Source organism: Caloenas nicobarica, chromosome 6 (genome assembly GCF_036013445.1).
Source record: "Caloenas nicobarica isolate bCalNic1 chromosome 6, bCalNic1.hap1, whole genome shotgun sequence".
Lineage (NCBI taxonomy): Eukaryota > Metazoa > Chordata > Aves > Columbiformes > Columbidae > Caloenas > Caloenas nicobarica.
Genome location: NC_088250.1, coordinates 30,670,660 through 30,686,390, shown reverse-complemented (window position 1 = coordinate 30,686,390; position 15,731 = coordinate 30,670,660). Strand labels below are relative to the sequence as shown.

General features: G+C 41.8%; 1 protein-coding gene across 1 annotated transcript in view; it reads right to left on the bottom strand.

Annotated features, from left to right (window-relative positions):
- PDIA5 (protein disulfide isomerase family A member 5) overlaps positions 1 to 15,731 on the bottom strand; it is a 102,379-nt gene continuing 86,648 nt past the window's right edge. Inside the window, exons 15-17 of the mRNA XM_065637841.1 lie at positions 14,467 to 14,537; positions 4,630 to 4,764; positions 1 to 1,199 (exon numbers count right to left, since the gene is read on the bottom strand). Coding sequence (XP_065493913.1) covers positions 1,119 to 1,199; positions 4,630 to 4,764; positions 14,467 to 14,537 — 287 coding nt within the window. The 3' untranslated portion in view covers positions 1 to 1,118. The remainder of the gene's footprint in view (positions 1,200 to 4,629; positions 4,765 to 14,466; positions 14,538 to 15,731) is intronic.

Here is a 15,731-nt window from a genome sequence, read left to right as displayed (position 1 = left end):
CCTCCCTCTCCCCTCCTGTGAAGACATAAGTACCTCCAGATCGACGTCTTTTTTTTTTTTTCAGCATCAAGAGTGTAACACATTTCAACTGCTGATAATACAGGTTTTAAAGTGATGATTTTGTCAAAGAGAGATTGTTTATGCAACTCCTTAAAGAGCAAAAAGGAAAAATCCTACATACAAATGCAGATAATCTTTTGGAATGTAAACACGTAATATACATAATGACTGCATTATCAAAAGTATTATGCATTTATCAAAACAGTTGAACATAACACTTTCCAACACATATTTGATACGGAGCAATCATAATTTGAAGGGAGACTGTATACCTTGTAAGGGTAACTGTATACCCCTATAAGGTAATCACTCCTGTCATAACTTGCAGAGGCATTTGACAAAATTGATGCCAAAAAGGAGGGTTTAGTTTAATTTTACCCATGCTCTGCTGATTTTTGATGCTTTGTTTAATTAACTCAATACATTCTACAAAGGTACGTAAACAGTCCTGACTGAAAGACCAGAGAGATTTAAATGAAATCAATAGATCTGGACTGGTCAATGTTAGTGTCTTCATTAACTCAGATACCTTATTTATCCCTGAGCACCATAAAATTGTTCCCCCAAATCTCACTGAAGAACATGTAACTATTTCACGAGAATGTAAAACTGCATTTGAATAAATCTGTGTTTTACAAGTCCCACTTTCCTTCACTGGTTTAAAAACAAAACAAAAAATGTGTTCTTCTCCCCACCCCGCTTTGTTTTTTACAGGTACTGCAATACCTTAAAAAAAAAAAAAAAAAAAATCACCCTATCAAACAACATCACCTACAGACACACTACAGACTACAAAAATATTGCATAGGAGTGTCAGTGGGCATCATCTCACAACATGAGAGAAAATGCTAAGTTTTCTTTAAAACATTATGGCAACATTCTAATTTATTTTCCTTTTAAAAATCAAGTGGTTTCACTTTATTTCAAAATTGTACAAAATGGCCATGGCTGTTTATAAAAAAAAGTCTCTGTCTTGAGAATATGTGAAGTCTCAGGTGCATTCACAAAAGACCTGGAACCATTCACAGTGCAGCGGAAAGCTTCTTTTGAGGCAGAAACTACAATTCATCCTTCTTCTTTCCTACTCTTTCATGGTCTCTTTCTCTCAGGGTTCGCATGAAAGTGGTGAATCCAGACTCCTGGTTTTGAAGAAAAAAAAAAAGGGTTACATTTTTATAAACAAACCAAAACAATGCTTCAAGAACACTTTTAGCTGCCGTATCCCACAGCAGAATATAAACTAAGGAACAGTTATTGCTTCTGCATTGCCTCATTGTGCAGTGCTTTGGTCCAGTGCTGCTCCACTGCAAGCCAAGGGGAAAATATCCACTCAGATGCCACACGTCAAACTTTGAAGAGATGGGACACAGAGAAAAAGGCCCTAAAGCTCACAGAAAACCATAAACTCTGTCCCTAGAAATGTCGTCGACGCCTATTTGCAAAAATGCTCAAAGACATTGTCACACCACATGTGTATGCCACCTGTGTCATTTTGAAAGCAGTTAGTAGATAATTTGTTGGCTATGCATGTTTGCCACTGTTCCTCATCCCCTAACAGTTTTGATAATGATCTTCTTCCTCTTCCACACATTCAGATGAAGAGAATTACATTTTTTTCAAGTTACTATCAAAATTATTGTCAAACAATTCCAAACCTGCATGCCTAGCTGCCAACCTCTGTATTTCGGCAACTTACAACTTCTGATTTCTAAGGCTGTTGGTTGCCAGCAGTTTCCTTTTCCAAGGAAAGCTCTGGGCACAGTACACAACTTGCAGCCGTTTCAAAAGGCTCAGATACGTGGAGGTGTGAGCTCCTGTGTTTGAACACACTGTCCACTGATACATAAACACTGTAGTTGTCTGGGCAAGTAACACCATTTTTACTGTTAAGAAATCCCAAAACATGCCAATGAGAACTGGTGATAAAGATTGGAAAATACAAAGAGGTAGAGAATAAACAATAGAAGTCAAAGGATTGACTTCAAACCAAACCAAAGAAAAACCCAGAGCTGGGAAGCTTTTAAGAAGGCTGAACAACAAAACATTTCTAAAACTCCTTCTCTGGAGACATTCAAAACCCGCCTGGACGCATTCCTGTGAGATCTGCTCTGGGTGAACCTGCTTTGGCAGGTGGGTTGGACTAGATGATCTCCAGAGGTCCCTTCCAACCCCAACCATTCTGTGGTTCTGTGATTCTGTAACTATTCACTGTTCTACCCTTGAGAAAAACTGAAGTGATGAGTTTTGGCCATACACCATCTGAAGACATCTGGCAATCACTAGCTCCCACAGGAGGACCCTGGTTTTCAAAGCTCTGTGTCTGGAAGTCATTTAAAGTACCCTTGGGTCAGAGAGTGTCCTGACTCTTCATTGCTTGAACCGCTTGCGGTGAAAGGGTTTAAACTAGAAAAGGGGAGATTCAGACCAGACATGAGGAAGAAATTTTTTACAGTGAGGGTGGTGAAACACTGGCCCAGGTTGCCCAGAGAGGTGGTCGATGCCTGATCCCTGGAGACATTCAAGGCCAGGCTGGATGGGGCTCTGAGCAACCTGATCTGGTTGAAGATGTCCCTGCTCATTGCCAAGGGTTTGAGCTAGTTGAGCTTTGGAGGTCCCTTCCAACCCAAACTATTCTATGATTCTATGAAATCCTAAAATCTCTGCTCTAGAACTGCAGTTCCCATGGAGGTGTGGAGGACAAATTAGAGGCTGCTGCTGGGGTCAGGCTCTTCCCCATAGCCAGTGCTCCAGTGTGGGGTGGCAGGGAGCTGAGAGCTCCTGCTCTACTGGCTACAGCTCCTGCTGTAGCAGGTCATGGTGCTCCCAGGGCAGCTGACATCGCCTCTCTTTTTCCCTGCCCACATGAAATGATGATACACCAGCTGAACCACACTGAACTTCATGCTCATGGACATCTACTGATTTACTGCCAGAATCAGGAACAGAAAACAGGTTCCCTGGCTCCCACTGCTCTCTCCTGAGATTTCTTTTGTAAGGTAGGAGGTGGTTGAACAAGGTGGTTGAAAAGGTGTTGTCATGCTGATGAAAAGTCCTTTAACAGCACAATCCCTTGTTACTGAAACAGATGTGTGAACAGACCTGGAAACTCCATGGAAGGCACTGTGCTAAGTGCTGCCTCCAGCATTACCATGATAGGAGATAAAAGAACCTAATTTGATGCTGCACAAGCAGAAGACCATAGGTCCCAGGAGAGGTGGAGGGGGAACACAGCTGCTGGCAGCAGAGAGATTGCAATGTTCCTGTTGAGTAATCTAATTCTACCCAAGAAAGGGTTGGCCGCACGCAGGGGATTAGTCAGTCCACTTTCCAGCACAGGGATAATCATCTCCCAACTGCTGTGGCCTCAGAGCACTCCTGTCTTGCTAAATTCTTTTTATCAGCCACTACAGATCTTTCCTTTCATATATCATTTCTCTAAGTATGGGTTAGAAATACAAAGACTGTGTCTGAAATTTTACTTAATTGTTGGCTACTGCACCCATCTTCACTTTTAAGAAAAGATCCACAATCGGAACTAAACAGAGTATCTGTAACAACGCGTGGAACGGCACTATAAAATGGTAATTACTGGGGTCCTAATGCTGGAGAAAACTGGGAGGCGAAGCTCCATGAAGACTTCCCTATGATCCTGACTGACAAAGAACCTCAGAATTTGGCATTTTTCTTCATTCTTCTCTATAATTTGGTGAGTTGTAATAGCAGCAATAACTTTCAGGCAAGGTTTTTTTTAATCAAAATCACTGGATGGCCTGAAGACCCCAAGTTTTTCTTGCATACCCTAGCTCCTCCAGGCAATCAATCACTGCTGAGAAGTAACCTCCCTCTAGGAGTTATGACAGACAACACACATAAGTAATTAGATTGCTCCCTCATTTTCAGGCACTTTACAACCATGCAAGGCATTATGCCATTTCTGCCCCTTGTATTCATAGCATATAATTAGCTGGCCACAGTAGGACAAAAGAATGGAACTTCAGCCCTTGGGGTAGATGGTACGATTGGTCTTTCCATCCTGAGCTCCAGGAGTGACTCTGATTCAGGGAGAATGAGATATTTAGTTTCCCCCAGTTCCCACAAGACAGCTTTGTCCCTGCTATAAAACCAATGATCTGTCACCATTTGGCAGCCTGGTAGACCTGTAACATTTTGCGGTACACGCACAATCCAGATCCAGAACTGACAGGACCAAGTTCTGTATTTTCTGGCAGTTCTGTACTTAGCAGCAGCCCATGCAATAAACTCTTCGCTTTCACTTGGTCCAAATTCACTTGTAGACTTCAGCTTAGAGAATAAAATATACAACAAAGCATTACGAAATCTACTCCTTTTTCATCTCCTTATGTTCTTAAAATAGACCAAGCACGTTCCTAATGCAGAGATGTACAGGGGTGTGGTACACAATGATTCATCCTTGTAAGACGGTAACAGAAGCAGTTAAACATCCTTCCAGCGTGGTAACAATTTACTCTGCAGTTTTCATTTGCGAGGCGGTACAGGCAGAGGAGACAGTTCTCCTTGTATCAGGTGACAACTCTTGCTTTCACTTACCCCTCTTTCTCCAGTATATTTTTCCACAAACTTCCCGTAGTTGTAATAGTTGAAGGTGGGGTAGCCATCAACCCCCTCCTGCTTACACAGGTCGTGATTCTGCTCTTTGGCACAGTCCACTGCAGCGTAGGCGATCTGAAACGCAAGAGATCAGCATGAGGCAGGAGAAGACAAAGCAAGACTCCACTTCATGGTTATACCGCTGCAGCTTAGACTTAGCACTAGGAGAGACTCAAGTCTTCTGCCAAAAATGCAATGGCTTTTGAAACGGTTCAGCTGTGGAGGAAGACCAGAGGGCGGCCACCAGGTCAAGCAACACAAATGGAAGAGCAGAGGCCTGCTCCCCGCCGAGGAAACACTGCGCTGCTTGCACAGCACCAGGCCCACGCGGCTGCGAGGCGTGTTCAACTCACAGAACAGAAAATCACCCTCCTGGCCTCTCCGTGGAGCACCGCGTTGGACTCCAAATGGGCAATCCAGAGGCTGTGTTAGTAAAACCAAATCCAGGCATGGCAGTCACAGCTCCGTCATGCTGCACTGTTGTTCCTGCACTTTGGTTTCAAGTGACGAACAGTGACAGGGTGACTTTGGTAACAGTAATAACCCACCTAACCCAATCTCCTTCCTGCGGTGCCGCTAACGCTCAGAAAAGTTACCTCTTCTGCCCTTGGACAAACATGGCTGGTCACTTATGCAGGCTATTAATAGAGTAATGATTTCTACCTCAAATAGCTTTTAGAAACTCCATTCAGTTCTCCCAAGGTCAAAGGGGGATGAGTGAGAGGCCAGAGTCTTGTCTACTGAGTAGTGCAAGTAAAGCAATAATTCGCTCGCTTGCACCCTCAGCCTGGGTTTATCTTTCCTTTCCTGTCCTTTTCCAGTCTATCCTTTAAGGTGGGGACAGCATGTTATGTGCAGCCATTAGCCAAGTGGGCTTTAATTCCTTTTCAAACCTCTAGATGCTACTGTCACACAAACAAACGCTGAGCGGGGAACAGCCTGCCGGCAGCAGAGCAACACCCTCCGTCCCTGCCCGCTTCAGCACAGGCTGAGCCCCCGAGCATCAGGCTAACCCCAGTTCCCAGCATTTGACATTTGAAACCTGAATCTGTGAAGTAATTGAGGACGGGCTGCACTTAACATTTCTGATGTCAAAACAAAATGCAATTCATAGGCTTCTACTTAAGGCAGCTGAGTCTTCCGCTGTGATTTCACACCGACTGTTCCCGCGAGCGGCAGTTCTGGCACTGCTGCTCACACAGACTTGCCTCCGCAGCCCCTTACAGGCTCTGCTGAAGAGCAAGCAGGTTTAACTACAAGCTATGTAAAAAAACCGAACAAATTAGATGAACAATTTTTGCAATTGTGGGTTACAATGTATTATGTGCTCATTTCATAACAGCCACATCTTAACTAGAAATTTCCGTTCCACAAGCCTCCTTCAAACAATCTGATCAAAATACATTTTGCTTGCGTGACTTTAGGGTTGCAGTTGAACTGTTCTTCCATAATTAAAAGATCACTTAATATTCCACAATGCCCTTCAGTTTCATGGTGACGCTGTCCAAATCGGAAAACCCAATCTCATTATCCTAGCAGTAATTAAAGAGATTGGCAAAGCCAACTTCAGTTAATTTGCTTGTTTTGTTTTGGCTTTGAAAGTCTGACAAGACAATATTCAGTAAGATCATGCTTGGGTCTATCTTCAGATGGAAGGCACTACATAAAGTGAGCAGTGCTCTTACCTTAAATATTTGGTTTCTGTTTTCTGATTTTAAACATTGATAAGGGTATTACAGGACTCTTGAGAGCTGTTAAAACAAGTATGATCACACTTTTTTTTTTTCCTTTTGTAAACAGAAAGACTCCTACTCATTCAGGGCCAGTTAAAATGAAAGATTAGGAATAATACACTGCAAAAGAGTTTCATCTAAGCATTTATGCCTTCCTGACCTTAGTAGTCAGTCAAAATTTAGAGCCCTGTTGGCTACGTCTGTGTAAAGGAAAGCACACAATGGAGACAAACATTTATTTCATGTCACAGTATGAATGTAGAAAGAATACTGGAAGTCCTGGTTCCCTGAAAACAGGAAGAATAAATAAAACTTTTTTTTTTCCTCACTGGTCTCTATATCACACAGCGAGAGATTACAGCCAGAAAGAAGGGGAAGGTATATGTGCAGTCATCCAGATCTTAGCAGCTGGTCTGAGGCATGAAACTATTGTGACTGATAACCCATCTGTTTTTAGAGAGTGACTGAGAGATGAGGAAAATTAGTTCTTAGTGCATTGGAAGGAAGAGCAGCCCTCTTTATGTTTACCTCTCTAGAAACATCTACACTGGCTTTGGTTAGAGCAAAGAGCCCTATTTCACTTACAAAAGGCATTTGTAAGAATAGCCCCAGTGAGGAGAGGACATGGTGGGGGAATGCAATGCTATATTAACCTTGTTCAGCACATCTTTATTTGTTGCCTCAAAACAGATGACTGAGGAACTATAAGGAGGTGGCTTCTGGAAGAAATGCTAAGTAGTCAGCTTGAGATACAGCTGTCCTCTAGGGCACATGGAAACCTGAGCTGGTCTGTCTGGGCATTTGTTGTGCACTGAAGTTATGCACAAAGATCCCAGTCTAAATCTGGCTGCAACAATCACATCAGCCTAATGCTGTGCCTAATAGGTCTAATGGTGAGGGACACATACATCTGGAGTAGTGTTTGGAGGACATGTCCGTGGTCTGCCAATCTCTGAAATGCTCCTGATACAAGCTCCCACACAGGCCCACGGACTTGCCACTGCTCCTGCAAATGTCATTTTGAGCCCAGCTCTTCAGAACATACATTCCTGTTCAGTTATTTTTACAGCCAGTGAGAGAAATGGAAATTTTCAAAAGCCTTGTAATGCATACAGACCTGAGCAAAATTTCATAGAGAAAAATTTCATTCCCAAGACTGCATCTGAGGCTGCATTTCAAATGCCTGCTGCCAACAGTGGCTGAGTAAGAGTATTTAGGAGATCTTGAGTGATTACTTTACAGTGGAAATGTTAAGGCAGCCTAAATATAGAGGTTGCTACCATCTCTATGCACTCATTACCATAGCATCACAGTCCTAATTGTCTTGCCTGTCTCACAGCGGAAGATCAAATATAGTGCACTACAAAAAGAGAAAAGTAATGCTGAAAGAGACTTGTACCAAAACGCACTTCTGGACTGAGGACCAATTCCAATCTAAATTCTATCAACTTCAGACAGCTGAACTCCAAGACATACCGGAATTTCAGTAAACAGCACCAATGCCCTTAGCTTCATTCTGTTTGTGTTTCCATGGACTGTGAATATTAAACTCAATTTTTGGTAGAGGAGTCTCCAAGAGCAGCTTTCAGTTATGATGAATCACTTCACGACTATACTGAAAGGCTGCACATAAAAAGAAGCAGCCCACAAAAAAAAAGGCTGCGCCTGAGTCCTGGCTCAAGTGAGTGGTGATATATTGCAGAGAGGTATTCTTCTCAGTCTTCTTATCAATGATCATTTTTTCTGCATCATTAAAGAAGGAAACGAGTCAGGAAAAATAACAACCCAAAAACCCTGTACAAAAATGTGGCTAAAGCCTTCTGGAGAATATCACTCTCAGAAATGATCTTCAAATTCAACTTCCAGCAATAAGTTGAATGGAAGTTCACTGGAAAGCATAGGTTATAGCAAGACCTTTGCCTTGTAAAAACACTAACTCTATCCAACCAGAAATCTCAGAGAGATTACACATAAGACAGCCCTGCTATGTACCCAGGAGCCAAGACACTCAGCATCATCTCTCACAAATTCCCTCTCATCAAGAGGGAAAAAACCCTCTAAAAATCTCTGAGTGCTAGAAACTCTTCTAATGCTAGCGTAAGACTTAGGGGTGTGTATATATATATACACACACACACACGTATCCACTATGGAAAAACCCAGTGTAACAGCTTTCAGAAGAAAAGATTGATTTTATGGAGATTTTGATTGTTAGGGCTAAAATTTAACTTCTTGAGCTTTCCTAACTATCTTATAACCAGAGGGAAAAATGTGCTGAAAAAACATTACAGAAAGAAAAAAACCCCTAAGTGCTATTCCTGCACTGCCTTAGGTATTGACAATACATCATATACAAGTTCTCCCTCCAGAGGCAATGCCATTCAGGTTTATCACCATCCTTTTCAGTAGCTGTAGCAGGGATAGAATTGTTATCAAATGAAAAGATAGTCAATCAGAGACTGTGGATCCCAGATAAAGTTCCTTGGAGTACATCCAATTTTCTTAACATCATTGGTAGTTCCTCACAACTGCTATGCAGCTTATAATAATTAATAACACCAGCTTAGGATGCATAATAATAATGCCAATACTACTGCTACTAATACATAATTGTGCATAATAATAATAATATGATACTAGGTTAGTATGCATTTATCCTTTATTCAATCATCAGTATAGTTTGACAAGCCTCTATCAACATCTGGAACTGGAAAGTAATCTTCATCTGAAAATGGAAGTCCCACAGCAGCTTTTCATGGTTTTAGCAAAGAAGTGGGAGTTCAACTACAGAGTTGCAAACTTAACTCCACATGGCATTAGAATGTGAGCAATGTATGACCAGCTCTGAAGAGCTCTTTAAAAGGATATAGAGCACGGCATATTGTTCAGATGAAGTGGTCTGATCGCAAATGCTATACTGTTGCAAAAATCAGAACTTTTCATTTAGGTGCTTAACCAGAAGTGGAGCTATGCTGAAAATGTACCTGTTGATCTCCATGTTCCTCAAATATAACAGAAGTATGATGCCTTATTATTTTACTGCATAAGTATTAGGAGGAGAAAGAAGTACTTGCAGTATCATCTAATCATACATCAGGCATCACAATTCTCTTCCAACAGAATTCTGAAACAACTTTCTGCTCTAAAGGGATCTTGCAGCTAAGGAACACAATTACATCCAGTGGATCAAACGAATGTGTAGAAAATTGAAAGTGGGATCCCTTGACCTTCCAGGTAACTCCTCCCTTCTATTCTTAAACCCCTTTTCATTTTAACAGTTTGTCTCCCAGTCACCATATGATGATATAGTAACAATACCCCCTGCAATCCTAGTTGCTCTCCTGTTAAAATATGTACTACCACACACTGGTTTATTGACTCAAGGAAATAAATCTTTGCTGGAGCTAATATTGACTTTCGTTATGAAAATGAAAGTGAATAACTAACTGAATATTGATTTGAGAGAGGAATGATATATGATAAGCTTAAAACAAATTAAAATAAAATTGCAGCATGGAAAAGAATGCTTCCAAGCAACATTTTTAAAGTATAGCCAATTCCAGATGACAATTACCTGATTATTGGAAAAAAAGTCTGTTGTTGCCAAATGTCTTAAAAGCACCTATGAATAAGACAGATGCACATTCTTCTCTATGATTACTCCATAGGTTTCCATTTATATTACCTGTTCTGCATCCTAATGGCAGTTATGAGCTGGCCTGCTAAAGCTTGTTGAGATTCAGCTACTGTTCTTAATGTGAAAGGCCTTGCGAATGGGAGATTCATTATTAGATGCCCTGATGTGCCATAGCAGCATTACCATAGCTGCAATTCATCAGCTGTTCTCACAGCAGCCCCATTTGCAAAGGGAAGATCCATTAGTAGGCACCATGACTTACAGTGCAAACATCACCATATTTAATGAGTCTAATTAAAAAGAAATTCAACGCATTCTTTTTAAGCAGAGATCAAATTCTTAGCAAAACCCAAATATTAACTCATTTGGATAACTCTGCACAGTGATTTGGTTGGTATCATGATTTTAAACTGTGGTTCAAGCCCAGAAACACAGCTGCAAAGCCAATGCACGATACACGTTGGGGACTGACGAGTTTCCCTGCTGACTTGCAGCCCCCCACGAGCACCCCAGCTCACCCCATTAACTCGAATCTTTCCAGCTGTCTCTGGCCCAGCTGCTTCTGTGCAATGCTCTGGTATAGCTCAGTGCATTTGTACAAGAACAATCTTCTGTGAAAATGGAGAAGATTGGTCAAACAGCAGCCTCTTTGGGCAAGTTCCAGAGATGTGTTACTGAGAGGCCTTGAGGAATCAAGAGCTTTCCTTCAGCAAATCCAAGCTGGAGCATCACAAATCAGTTCCTTCAAGCTGAACTTTAGGATCAGCCAAAAGGCAGAATGTAGATTTTTTTTTTAAGATTTAGCTGATGCCTTTTCAAGAGTCTCTGGAGTAGTCAGTGAACATGCCTTCCTGCTCCTCAATATGTTCAGCAAAGTGACGATACTCACATTTGCATTTTCTGATGCACAGTGGTCATTGCCAACATTCAAGCTGTTGAGCTTTCCTGGTTTTGCCTGGGACAGAGTTCATTTTTTCCCTAGAAGCTGGTATAACGCTGTGTTTTGTATTTAGTATGAGAATAATGTTGATAATATACTTATGTTGTAATTATTGCTGAGCAGTGCTTACAGAGAGTCAAGGCCTTTTCTGCTTCTCATACCACCTCACCAGCAAGGAGGCTGGGGGTGCACAAGAAGTTGGGACAGTTGACCCTGACTGACCAAAGGGATATTCTACACCATATGATGTCATGCTCAGTATTTATTTTGGGGGAAGAAAAAACAGGGGGACGTTTGGAGTTAAGAGTGTTTCTCTTACCCGGTAACCATTACACATGATGGAGTCCAGCTTTCCTGGCGATGGCTGAACACCTGCCTGCCCATGGGAAGCACTGAATGAATCCCTTGTTTTGATTTGTGTGTGTGGCTTTTGCTTTACCTATTAAACTGTCTTTATCTCAACCCATGAGTTTTCTCATTTTTACTCTTCTGATTCTCTCCCCCATCCCACTGGGGAGGAATGAGCGAGTGGCTGCGTGGTGCTTAGTTGCCAGCTGGGGTTAAAACCCGACAGAAGCGCAGGCCAAAGGTTTTCCCCTGGCAGCTGTATGCAAAGACCACAGTACCCCAAGGGAAGAATGCTTCAGATGGCTTTTTTTTCCTATTTTTTTTTCTTTTTAAATAACTGAAAGCAATATGCCAAGTGCTTCACTAGACTAGCATCTCCACAGTCTTACTGGCACTGAATTTTTCCAGGTACATAGAAAGATGCAGAGGTTCTGGTTTATGGGTTACACCCAGACCCGTGTTTTGCAATAGCCACATCACTGCCCCAGGCAAGCATGCAGGCTCAGGATTTCTGCTAAAACCACCAGCAGTGATGTGGCCAACAAGAACTGACATTTGGGGCCAATGTTCTGAGCATTGTTTTTTTAAATTCCAACTCCAGCAGTGCAGATGACGAAAAAGCACAGAATTACACACAGCCCTGGGGGGCGGTGGGGGGTTCTGTGCCAAAACCACCCCCTTACAGCGAATCTGCAGAGCCAGAGACACGTATTTAACAGCTTCAGGCTCTGCTCATCTTCAAAATTCCAATGTAGAGGCTCAAATTCTCCCAAAGGATACCTTTTAAGATACCATTTATAACCAATTCAAGGCTGGAATGTGTTTGATTGTTCTTTGGCTTCTGCAGAATTAAATGTTTAATTAAAGGACCACCTGTATTGAAAAGATGACACAGTTTAAATGCTACCATACATTGTTAAAGTGGGAAAAAAAAAAATTTTTTTAAAAATAAAATTAAAAAAAATCTTTCTCCAGGGGTGAAAAAGACACTACTAGAGATAGAGATTAAAAATGAAAATTAGTAATCTTGCTCTGTTTTTGAAAGAAGAAATACTTCTTCCTTCTTAAGCAGTAATTTTACGGAAGTATGAAAACCTACAGAACTACAAATTAGCCAAAGTATGAAGGTTCAGCCCAGTTTGAACCATGGGAATATGCCCAGTGCTGCTTGTGGGAACAGCCGTATGCCCTTCTGAAGTCTTAAACAGGTTTATTTTGTTTTTCACAAGGACACAAACTGGCAACAAGAAGCACCTTGGCGGGTTATGGCTGTACACAATTAAATAGGGCTCCCCAGATAATCAATCCCTGGCACTTTCATAAGTCACTGGGGGGGAATAATGCAATTTTCCGTAACTGTACACACCTCTTTGAAACTGTACCAGCCTTAGTATTCCCTACTGGCTCTCCTGTTCCAACTCATTACGTTTTATACCTCCTCACTTTAGCTTTAAACTGGAGTCAAGAGTTGCACTCGTCAATCACCGCTCAGCTCTTGAAGTCCTTTCATAACCTGCAGTCCAAAACGAAAGCTTCGCAACCCTGCAATTACCACCACCACCATGTCCAATAAACTGCGCCATGTCTCAGATTGCTTGTTAATACATCCTGGGGCTCTAATAGGCAAGTTTCACATTGTTTGGTACGTTTGCTTCATCTCCTCTGACTGAAATTTTAATGAGTTTAAGAAAGAGAGGTTTCATTGGGAACTACCAGAAAACTGGGAAAACAAGGACACTTTCTCAGAGATCTTGGAAACAAGTAAGTAACCAAAAGGCATCTGAGCAAACACATTTATAGCAGTAAGAGAACTGAAAGCTGCACGCCTCTAAATCATCTGTGTGCCAGAGGGCATAAGTGATGGACTTCTCATTTTTTGCAGTCAGTGATAGAAAAGTTATTTGTTTCTCATCAATCTGAGGCCATCTTCTCTGAGCTACAGAAATGATGAGAGGAAAATGTAAAAAAAAAAAAAAAAAGAGACAGAAATTGTTTGTTCTGTTATGGTAGCAGGCAGATTAATAGGGCTATAACTGCTACAAAATTACCTCTTCATTCAGAATAGAATAGATCGTTTCAGTTGGAAGGGTCCTACAATGATCACTTAGTCCATCTGCCTGACCAGTTCAGGGCTGATCAAAAGTTGAAGTGTGGTGTTAATGACATTGTCCAAACACCTCTTAAACACCAACAGGCTTGGAGCATCGACCATCTCTTTAGGAAGCCTGTTCCAGGGCTTGACCACCCCCTAAAGAAAAGCTTCCTCATGTCCAGCCTGAACCTCCCCTGGTGCAGCTTTGAACCATTCACAGGCATCCTGTCACTGGATCCCAGGGAGATCAGCAACCCCCTCTCCCCTTTCCACATTCAGGAAGCTGTAGAGAGCAATTTCCCCATTAAATTGCCAAATCTTTTCCATGCTACACCTAAATACAAAGCAATTGTGAAGTGGGAACGTATTCAGAAACCAGAACGAAACACAGTTCACTCAAAGATAATAAGCAGGTTTCTAGCTAGTTATCTGGTTAAATCCAGTGGCTTACGTATTGGGGTTTTTTTAATCCTAGACATGTATCCACTCAGTTAAATTTGTTCAGCTGATGCAAGGAAATTAACTGGTGTGCTTCAGCCATCAGATGTATTTTCAAAGCAGAAGCATGAGGGTCCTAGAAGTGCCTGACATCCTGGACTCAAGTCAGCCAACTTACAGAAATAAATTATATTTATGCTATGCAAGCAAAGATTAGTTATATGATTGAGGTCTTCAGGACTGTCACACAACTTGTGGTTTCTCTACATGCATCCCACTTCGGGCTGACAAAAGTTGAAGGAGAATGGAGATTATGTAAATTATTTTAGTCTTTCAATGAGAAAGAATGTGTTTCGCTTCATAGAAAAGAATGCTTCCACAAAGAATCAAACAGAAAAGGCAACAAATAAAAGAACAGGCTAATTCCATTTGACCAAAAAGATACAACCTCTAAGATGCAGATACCTTTCTATTAGGGTAACAGCAATTTTATCTACAAACCTAACACCTGATCAATAAGCAAAGCCTGTAAAGTACAAATGGTGGAAAATGTTCTTAAATATCTCAGAAGTTATTAACAGCAAGTTACCTTTCGATCTTCTTTAAAGACTTCGGCAGCAGTTGTAAAATGCGGAATGGCATTCTTACAGTGTGGGCACCCTGATTGACATGGGAAGAAAAGAACAGCATAAACGTTAGTTGTAAATAAGATCCTGGGACAAACTCAATACACAAAGTGAATTAATGGAAAATTTGTATTAAAAATCATTCTAAACAAGAGTTCTGCAGTTCTTAGACAAGCAGGACAAGACATCTGTAGACTGTGTGTCAGCTACATGAACTTAAGCACATTTTTAAAATCCCTCTCATGTCGACCAGTTTAAGTCTATACTTTCAGTTAAGCGACACCCCATGTTAGGACCATGGCGCAGGGGACTCTTCTCTATTGCCTGTCCCTTAAGAGCACTGAAAGATCATAGAACAGTTTGGGTTGGAAGGGACCTTCAAAGCTCATCCAGTCCAACCCCTGCCATGAGCAGGGACATCTTCACCCATATCAGGTTGCTCAGAGCCCCGTCCAGCCTGGCCTGGGATGTCTCCAGAGATGTCTCCATCCACCACCTCTCCAGGCAGCCTGGGCCAGTGTTTCACCACCCTCACTGTAAAACATTTCTTCCTCATGACTAGCCTGAATCTCCCCTCTTTTAGTTTAAAACCATTACACCTCATCCCATTGCAACAGGCCCTGCTAAACAAACAAACAAAATGTTTCCCTGCTGTTGTACCTCCTCATGGGCATGACAACGTGGGTTACTACTGCTGTTGCCACAGATACAAGCTACATTTGGACGTCGGAATTAAGATGGTGCATTTGTGAACAGGAGACTGGAATTTGAAAGGAAGTCACTGAAGAAAAACTCCACACTGAAGATCAAGGGCAGCATTCAGAAGTGTTTGGAACTGCCTGTGTTAGGGCCAAGCCATTGGGACCACAAGGGAGAGGAAGAGAAGCAAGTCCAACAGACCACACATTTTCCACGTATGGAGAGCAGATGTCCAATACCAGGTTAGGATGACTGCTGCTGGACCTTTTGGAGATCTTCCTCCTGTTCACCACAAAACAGGCAACCCCAGAAGAGTTTTACAGACAAAGCACACAAAAACCCCAAAATTTTGTGCAGGAGATGGGTTAATAACGTGTTTGAACCACTGCAGCATTGAACAAAAAGCCAGTTCATCCCTTGCATAAACATACACTACATTTATTCAAACATTTCAGAAGAAGCCACACAAGCAGAACAAGAACAAGCCTCTTGATTCAAGATTCAGATGTGAGTGCTCTTGATTCAGAAG